The sequence below is a fragment of the Sinocyclocheilus anshuiensis genome, unplaced genomic scaffold (genome assembly GCF_001515605.1).
Source record: "Sinocyclocheilus anshuiensis isolate Anshui unplaced genomic scaffold, SAMN03320099.WGS_v1.1 scaffold1189, whole genome shotgun sequence".
Lineage (NCBI taxonomy): Eukaryota > Metazoa > Chordata > Actinopteri > Cypriniformes > Cyprinidae > Sinocyclocheilus > Sinocyclocheilus anshuiensis.
In genome coordinates, this window is record NW_015552686.1 from 406,448 (window position 1) to 416,872 (window position 10,425).

General features: G+C 32.7%; 1 protein-coding gene across 7 annotated transcripts in view; it reads left to right on the forward strand.

The window, feature by feature from the left end:
- The window catches only part of LOC107667613 (kelch-like protein 29), a 298,485-nt gene that overhangs the window by 240,981 nt on the left and 47,079 nt on the right, over nt 1–10,425 (forward strand). For all 7 annotated transcript variants that reach the window (XM_016459326.1, XM_016459320.1, XM_016459325.1 and 4 more), the window contains one exon: nt 5,421–5,619. In XM_016459326.1, coding sequence (XP_016314812.1) covers nt 5,421–5,619 — 199 coding nt within the window. The remainder of the gene's footprint in view (nt 1–5,420; nt 5,620–10,425) is intronic.

The window sequence follows — 10,425 nt, forward strand, 5'->3', positions numbered from 1 at the left end:
TCCCGTCACCCTCACACGCGCCCCTCGCTCTCTGTGGTGATCAACACCTGACAATTACATTACAGGAGCAGAAGGGCCCTCTGTCCCCGGAGGTCCCGCATGACAGAAGGGAAATGCTCTAACGGCATGCATAGACACAAAGACAAATAGCTCTACGAGCCGTCAGAGAGGGGATAGGGACTTTGAGGTGTGTGAATTAGAGCTGATTCCCAGATGCGACCCTGACACTCCCTCCTGATGAAGTCCGTCAGGCGCAACCCAAACGGCCAGCTTAAGCACAGCATGTCACTTCCCTTTAGCATTGATTTAATGTGCTGGAGATTGGCGTCGTTATGCTCATTGACAAATTGAGCCTAGCATTGGAAGGAGTCTAAGCGCAAGGTGCTGGATGCATGAATATAAATGAGGCGGAGAATGCAGGATGTGTGTGCAGCTAATGCCCTTAGCGTGAGTCTCCCTGTGCTGTTTATGGCTGAATAATTCACACAGCCGCATGTGATGGGTGCGCTTCTACAGCAGTGTGTGCTGGGTTACAGGTCAGACTGGGTGAAACAGCCCAACACAGCTGAAGAAAAGACTGCTTTTAATTCTGTGGCCTTACAACTTCCCACAAATCTAGCTAAAATGCCTCTTTCTGATAATATGTCTGTTAATAAAGGGCGACAGATCTGTCATGTTTAGTCAAAGTATTGAGCCATACAAGTTTAGAGCAATGTAGGTGGGCAGCTGATGTTGGAATTTTAGTTTAAAGCAAAATACTTAAGTGTATAAAATAAATATATAATATTGTAAAGTTGTGATATAAAATAGTTAAAACAAATAATTATATATAACAGGTTATTTATGTATATTTACATAATAACCTGTCTATTTACATAACCTACCGCGTATTATATTAATCTTAATTTTTTTCAGTGTTAAAATATTATATTTTAATTTTTGAAATATTAAAATTTAAAATTAATATTCAGTTTTATATGTGTGTAAATTAGAGATGCGTGTGTTAAAATAAAAAACCCTATTTTGTATGAATAAATATTATAAAAATTATATAAAAAATTGCAAAGTTATTAAAACTTGTATTTTATTATTAAAAATAATTTGTTGTAGTAAGATATGAAATTATATAAATTTGTTATATCAAGATATCAAATGATATATTATGATATCGCATCGTTATGTAATAAAGTTTATTTAAAATATTGTAAACAATTTTAAAATGTTGCATTAATATAAAATAATATTTATTAAATTTGAATTTATTACATTTAATAAACTAATATTTGTTATTAAAATTATTATTAAAAATATTTTTTTATTGTATTATTATTATGTATTATTTATATAATACATAAATATATCACATTTATATAATATGTAATAAAATATAGTAATATATTATTTCATGTATGAATAAGTGTTTAATTTTTTCATATTCTTTCAACAAATTGTTTCAATATAGATTTTAATATTATAATAATTATAATAAATATTATTATTATTATATACTTTAATTTACTTAATATACTTTAAATAAGGTCTACTTATGAACTGTAAATGAACACTGTACTGCAAATTTTACATTTATTTATTTTTTAACACACATTTTATTTGTTTATTTTTTTAAGTTGTATTCTCTTTGACTGAATTTTATATGTGGATTTCAGGGTTTCTGTCCCCTTTAATGGCAGCTGTCTACATTACGATGTGGATCACAGTGCAATTCTTCATCTTTATAGATTTTAATATAATAATTATAATAAATATTATTATTATTATATACTTTAATTTACTTAATATACTTTAAATAAGGTCTACTTATGAACTGTAAATGAACACTGTACTGCAAATTTTACATTTATTTATTTTTTAACACACATTTTATTTGTTTATTTTTTTAAGTTGTATTCTCTTTGACTGAATTTTATATGTGGATTTCAGGGTTTCTGTCCCCTTTAATGGCAGCTGTCTACATTACGATGTGGATCACAGTGAAATTCTTCATCTTAGTTTCATCTGAGTTCGTGATTTCTTTCCTCTGTTGCGTTTTTCATTCTTCAGGGTGAAATGTGTCACCGCCGAGCCGCTGCTGCTTCTTTCGTTTCTTCTGGAGGGTTGCATATTTTATCACTATCATTTAATCGCCCGGTGCATGACAGGAGCCTACGAGCACCAGCAACGCATTTAGTTGTTCAGATTTATGAGCTGGAGCTCAAATCCCTCTCGTCTGGTCTCGAGCTCCTGATTATTTTCTCTAACCAGTCCAAAGCAGTTTGGCTGGGTTGGTTGAGTGTGGTGAGGGGGAAGGGAACGGCGCCGGGGAGTGTCCGTCTGCCGTGACATTATTTTAGATCAGATCCTCACTGGGATCAGGCCCGTTCTCACAGTCGGGATACATGCGTGATCCTGTCGAGGGGATATACGGTATGCTAAACCGACCGTGCCGCTTATTATATCAGTATGCAAATGATGCACATAAGATATGTAAACACAGAGTAATTAACAATCCATAAAAGTGGAAGTCTTGCCAGTGCGCTGAGGTTAACCAAAAAGTTCAGATCCGGCACACGTTGTACGTGTAAAGCCGCGTGGAGAGCTGGCACACGGGTCTGAAATCTCTCTCGGGCCGTGCGTGCGTCTGGCCTCTTGCCTTCTATTGTTTGGGGAAGATGTTTGCTAAACAAGCTGTTTTTGTTTAGGGATGACAAGAGATTTATTTATTTATTTAATACTGATTTAAATTTGTTTATGCAACTTTCATATTGGTTAAATAGCCAACTAACTAACTAAATAAATGCATAAATATTAATTATTTATATTGTTAATTACCTTGATTTGTTGTTCACAATATAACTAGATTATACTTCACAATATATATAAAAAAAAAAAAAGTAAAAACACATTACATCACAATGCAGTATGTTTTAATGCTTTTTTATAAATAAAAACCAACTATGTAGATTAATATTTATTTATTTAATACTGATTTAAATTTGTTTATGCAACTTTCATATTTGGTTAAATAGCCAACTAACTAAATAAATAAATACATATTAATTATTAATTATATTGTTAATTTGAATGCTTTTTTTATAAATAAAAACCAACTATGTAGATTCATATTTATTTATTTATTTAATACTAATTTATGTTTTTTATGCAACTTTCGTATTGGTTTAATTGCCAACTAACTAAATAAATGCATAAATAAATATTAATTATTAATTATATTGTTAATTACCTTGATTTGTTGTTCACAATATAACTAGATTATACTTCACAATATAACAAAAAACATTTTTTAAACACATTACATCACAATGCAGTATGTTTTAATGTTTTTTTATAAATAAAAACCAACTATGTAGATTAATACTTATTTATTTATTTATTTATTTAATACTAATTTATGTTTTTTATGCAACTTTCATATTGGTTTAATTGCCAACTAACTACATAAATACATAAATAAATATGAATTATTAATTATATTAATTATTAATAATAATTATATTATAATTATTAATTAATTCTCTGTAATAGCTACATTTATTGTTCACATTATAAATTAATTTGGTAACACTTTATTTTAAGGTGGCATTGTTACACGTTACATGTACTTACTATTATAGTAACAATAAATTATAAATAATTACATGCAAGTAACACTAAGCCAAACCCTAATCCTTACCCTAACCATATAGTAAGTGCATGTAGTTAATTAAAATTACTCAGGACTTCAATGTATAATAGTAATGGTAGTAATGTAGTAATGGTAATGTTTCTTTCTTTCTTTCTTTCAAAAACAATTCAGTATCAACAAATAACTGATGGTACTGATTGTATCTTTTCAATTTTTGTTTAGGCTTTATGTTGTAGTTAATGCAGCCTTTCTAATATCTTGCCAATAATAAATGCAGTAATTTCATGTTTAATAAACAAGATAATAAAAGTTACAGCCATAATTGAAAATGCTGATAGATTTGAAAAAGAAGCTCTAGCATTAGGATACATGGATGTGCTCTCGAGGGGGATTTTGCCCTTCAGCCTCTACGTACTTTTCACAATCCATTAAATTCCCAGTAGATCAAATTAAGTCTCGTCCTACTTTTTTTCTTCTTGAATATGCACTTTCACTACGAAATGTTGCCTTTAATGAGGAATGGCTAGTAAGAAGACTTTGTCAAGGTCAGATCAGGTAAAATCTCGCTCTGAGAGACCCAGGTGTTCACGCCGGCCGTGTCAGTGTTTCTTACGGATGTTTATGTAATGTGTTGTGAGCTCAGAGGTGAGAGGGTTGGGTTGGCTGCTGTCCCTGTCAGCTCGTGTTTACAGCATTTAACGCTGACGTGAGCAAAACACCCCACTGAGGATGACTGGCCACGGATAGTCCTCTGTCGGAATGTTTTTGTAAGAAGTCTCTTATGCTCACAAAGGTTGCATTTAATTTATCAAAATAAATTCAGTAAAACCAGTAATATTCTGAAATATTATTACAATTTAAAATAACTGTTTTTAATTTTAATATATCTTAAAATGCTATTTATTCTTGTGATGCAAAGCTGAATTTTCAGCATCATTACTCCAGGCTTCAATGTCACATGATCCTTCAGAAATCATTCTAATGCGCTGATTTACTACTCAAGAAATATTTCTTATTATTAAAAATGTTGGCAGTTGTGCTGCCTAATATATTTGTGGAGACCATGATACATTTTGCAGGACTTTTGGTGAATAAAACAGCATTTATTTGGAATAGAAATTATTTGTAATATTATAAAAGTCTTTAATGTCACTTTTGATCAAATTTAATGCATTCTTGCTGAATCAAAGTATTAATTTTCTTACAGACCACAAACTTTTGTCTGATAATACTGTATATGCATGTTTCTGATATTTTTGAGTCAGTTCTTTGAAATGAATCTGTTAAAGAGTCTAAAATCTGAGTTGAATCTAATGACTCACTATTCACTGAATCAATCAGAGCTGTTCTTGACTTGCACAATGAACTGCAAGTGATTACTTTTGTCATTTCCAAATTAAAATAAATTGATAACTGTTACAATGATGTGTACCGATAGCATATGAGATACTGACAGCTTGTTCATATTGTATATACTATATTCACATTCATTTATCATAATAATTGGTGCTTTTTATTTTAGAAAAAAATAGTGTTTTTTTTTTGTTTGTTTGTTTGTTTTTAAAGAAGGTACAAAGTAGTAGTATTTATTTTATTAGTATTTAAGTATATGGTACTATATATACTGTACAGGAGGACTTCTATTCACTCTTCATGTACTAAAATAATAGTTTTGTGGAATTGAATCAGAATCACTGAAGTACTTTCAGTAGTAATGCAAACAGGAAGCCCTGACTGAAATCACATGGTTGAATATATTTCTCTCTCTCTCTTACAGCACATATCCAAGTTGCTGGCCGTCGTTAGACTTCCATTCATTCACCCCAGTTACCTGCTGAATGTGGTGGACAATGAGGAGCTGATTAAATCGTCGGAGGCTTGCCGAGATCTAGTCAACGAGGCCAAGCGCTACCACATGCTGCCTCACGCGCGACAGGAGATGCAGACGCCCAGGACGCGGCCGAGACTCTCTGCAGGTCAGACCTTTCAGGTTCTAATTCTCATCTGTCTTTCACTAGTCTCATGTTACCGTAGCCAGAGCTTTGACTAAACTGCGAAAGCTCTGTTACACACTGCAGCTTATTCTGGCTCGAGAACCAGCCGCTTACAGGAAGCGACCGTCTGGCTGAGATATAAAGCTATCAATCACAGTGTGTTTTGTTTTTATGAGCCGTGTAGGAGCAGGTTCATCTGAAATAGATGATACCACAATATGTTACTGTTTTTTTTACCAGCGTTTTCAGAAATGCATCACATTATGGACGCTAAATGGGTCGTGAATGCTGTTGCTGCTGTTGCTGATGTTGAAACTCAACAGATTGCATCCGGAAGATTACTTTGCAAGTTCCTTTAAGACGTTTATCCTTCTGAAGAGTCATAATAAAGTTCCAACTAGTGGTGCACGGAAATTAATGTTTGGTAACACTTTAGTTTAGGGGCCAATTCTCACTATTAACAGGTTGCTTATTAGCATACATATTACTAGAATATTGGCTGTTTATTAGTACTTATAAAGTACATATTAATTCTTTATTCTGCATGACCACATTTAAGATCCCTGTATAGCTTTTATTTGTCTTAATTGAACAATGAGATAAACAATTTTAAAATATTTATTCTTGTTTTTCTATTGTCTTTGTCAAGCATCAATTTACCAAGACAAATTCCTCGTACATGTATACATACAGTACTTGGCAATAAACGTGATTCTGATTCTGATTCTGATTCCTTATCCTATATTAAGCAGCAAATAAGGAGTTTATTAAGGCAAAAGTTGTAATTAATAGTTAGGTAATAGTGAGAATTAGTCCCTAAACTAAAGTGTGACTGATGTTTCCCCCTAAAATTCAAGTTTTCATTTAGCCAAAAACCAAATCTGAAGCTGAAATGACAGACATGCATTAAATAATGAAGACAGCAGGTTAAGTAGAAATATAATGAGTATATAATATATTGCATATATTTATCAAAATGCTTCTCTCTAGAGTTAGTCTCTTAGCTAATTATTGAGTTTATGAACTTTTCAGAGGTAAATGTTAAGTTTACAAGCTGTTTTATTTACATTTTTTGTACTGTTGTACTGTTGTAATGTTCATTCATCTCTATTTTGTGCTATAACTAGTAGTAAAGAAGTAAAGATGATCTGTTCACGTACTGCTTGAAATGAGGCAGCTAAAATGATTAAGAGCTTTAAAACCACATTTATTGATTACATTTTGTTATAAAATTAGACTTTATTTTAGATCAAAAGTAACAAAGCACAAAGCTTATTTAAAGTTTATTATGATCACTGGATGGGAGGTGTGTTTCAAATAAAGTTTAGTGATGTTTTGTTCAAGCAAAGATAAACAAATAAAGATTAAAAATGACAAATCAATATCGTCAACCTAGAATTAGCCTCCACAGAGCTGATATGTTTACCTGTTATAGTTTATCTACGTTGAGTGCATGAAATAGACACTAAAAGAGTCAAAATGTGCCATCTGAGAAGTGTTAATTAAAGGGGTCCTATTATGCTTTTTCACTTTTTTAATTTTAGTCAGTGTGTAGTGTGTATGTTTGGGCATAAAAAAGATCTAGAAAGTTACAAATCAAGTCCACTCCAAAGGGAGATATTTCGTTTTTAAACTCTGTCCCTTAGCATTATAACCCCAATTTGCTATTGTGTGCTGCGGAGTACAGTGCCTGCCGGATTCGCCAAAAAGATTTTGTTGAAAGACGGAGCAAGGGGCGTGGCAGTAATGAAACACCGTCTAAGCTGTTCGCCAATCACAACGCACTGGGACAGCTAACCAATCACAACACATTTTGTTTTTCGGAAGGCGGACCTTCATCAAAGCCGGAACTAATCGAGCCGTTTGTGCCAGGATGGGGAGAAAGGTATTTTAATAATGTAAATTATGTGAAAAATAATGCGTTTTTCGAACCACCAAGCATGAGAGCATGTTCTAGTACACCCCCAAAACAAAATCAAGACTTTGTAAAAGAGCATAATAGGACCCCTTTAAATTATTTCTGTTTCAGCCAAAATAGAAAATGAACTTTAGGCCAAATGCTGGTGCATCACTATTTCCCACACAAGCCCTTGCCCCTCTGAAGTATCAAAATCCTCTCTTTTTGAATCAACAGATGGCAGACGTCCAGCATCTGTGTGGTTATTCTGATAGCTGTGCATCTCAGTGTCTCTCTGACTGTATCTGAAGTCAATCTCAGGCTACTGTAAAAATGCAACCAAACTAATTTATGGTTCAATAAGGCTGTCTTCATGCAGCACTGTGAATCACTCTCGCTCTCTCCTCGCACATCCTCTCCAGCCCCCATGATTCCCTCAGCGAGGCGTGAGCCTGTGAGTGAGCTGTACATTTATTTAATCTTGATATACTGTGGCTCTCTTTCTCTCGCCCCTGAGTTTTATTGATCTCTGCCCACTGCAGTATAAGAGCTGAATTCCCTCCCCCACTGGACCCAGATCAATCTCTCAGGAGCGATATCACACACAAAACACAACATAATTACCATAAATATATATCAGTGTTGCTGAAGCTACCTGAAACTGTAGTTTGCTAAGATGCTTATTAAATTTATAGAAAAGCATCAAGTGAAACAATCAAATGAATGAATTTAGACCATGAAATTACCATGCTATTTCTTGAAGCCTATGTGGGCAATATGAATATGGTTCTCTTTTATTACCATGTTGTGTGTGTGTCAAAACCATGACAAAAATGTTATATGGCGTTAATGAATCAAACCTTGAATGTACCTTGAAAATACCATACTATCCCACTACCATGTGGGCAATATGAATATGGAACTATTTTATTACCACAGTATATATCTATCAAAACTATGACAGAAACTGATTTTATGTTATATTAACGATATGTAAATACCAATATAATACATTTTTGCTGGAAATTAAGTGGGGAAAAAAATGTATACCACAACTGATCAGGATTTGAACAGGATTTATCTAGTGCCAAAAAAAATTGAACAAATTATTATTCTGTTTCAGAAAATAATGCAACATGGACAAAAAGAATATGCAGGTTTAATGCCATGATATTTGGTTGCAATGCACTTTTATTAATGTATTAAACCATTATTGAATATTGTTTAAACTGCTCTATAGACGCCATATTTTATTATAGAGCTGCAATAGATGTGCGGATTTTTAGTAAACAGTGCATTTTTTGTCTTTTCCTCATGCAATGAATGCACACATATAGATTAAGAAGGTTTGGAATATAGTCATATGGGCTTTTCTGATACTTTTTATAACACTTTTTTTATACACTTGACAGCCCATGACCGCAGTGAACTGTTTGGTAAATGGAAATATTTGTGAAGATTCTTTAAATAAAGAATTTATTCTTATTCTTGAAGAAAAAAATTACATAATAGCATACATGAGGATGATTAAATAACTCCAGAATTTTTTTGGTAAACTATTCCTACTTTTTGATAAACTATTCCTAAATATTTAGTTAAAATACCACATGGAGACAATCTGGATTTATTTATTTTGTGTTGGTTAATTGACATGAACTGTTCAAATGAGTCAGTTCACTGGAGTGGGTTGAGTAGAATGAATCAAATCACAAGAATGAATCTGTTCTGTAGAGTGCATCGAATCACTAAAATGAATTAGACTTCCCAAGTCTTAAATATTACTTCAAGCTTGTGTTTTATCACATTACACTTCTTGGAAAAGTAGTTTGTTACTGTAGACGCTGCTCTATTTTAAAAACTACTGTCACACTACTGAAAAGTGAAAGCTGTTTAGTAGTATGATCACTTTTAGTTAGTTCCTTCCCATCACTGATATTTGTTCTGGCATTAAAAGTGATTCTAATAGTTTTGAGTAAAGCTCAGAGATTTTTTAACACGTCAGTCAAGCGGAATGGAAAGTCAGCCACACCAAAACATCACAGCGCTCGTCTGATCCCAGCTGACTCCAGATACTCTAGAGTTCTTCTTAATAAACATCTTTAAATGCTTGGTAAATACGATGCATAGTTTCCAACCTTTAAGAATGCCCTGTTTGTTTTTACTATTAAACGAGATATTTATGGAAATAAGCAGCCTCGGCAGAGGAACAAATTGCTCTCGGGCTCTGAGATTATTCCTGCTTGCTGGCCAGGACTCGGAGGCTCTTTTCAATGAAGCAAGGTTTAATTATTGTCTGAAAGGTATTACGAGCTATGCATGGAAGTCAAGCCACTCCGTAGAACTTATTTTCTGCATGAAGGAGTTAAAGTAATTGGTAAACAAATGTCATTTTACGATGCTGAGTGAGTTTTGTTTTTATGGTGTGACAGCTGGTAAACGAACAAGGTTTTGTGATTTCACCAGATTGTAGATTAACAACTGATTTGAGCAGTTTTAATCGTTTTGAATTGTTTATGAGATAGTAACTCACGAAAGAACGTACTTGAATGTTTTGAGCTTTAATATGTAAATATAATACATTTAATATATAATTTTTGAGCATCTTTATTCACTAGCTAACAAAGTACTGTTATTATCATACATTTTTAGACATGTACCTTGAAAATACCATGGTATTCTTTGAAGTACCTTGAATGTAAATAAACAGGCAAACTAAATAGGGTACTTTTTTATTATATATACATACTATATATATAGCTTTTATTTACATATTTTCAGTTTCATTTAAATTTTAGTTTACGTTTTAGTTTTTTGTTTTGTAAAATATTTTTATATAGATTTAATTAATTTTTATTGCAATTTTATTTTAATCATTTTAGTTCTTTAACACA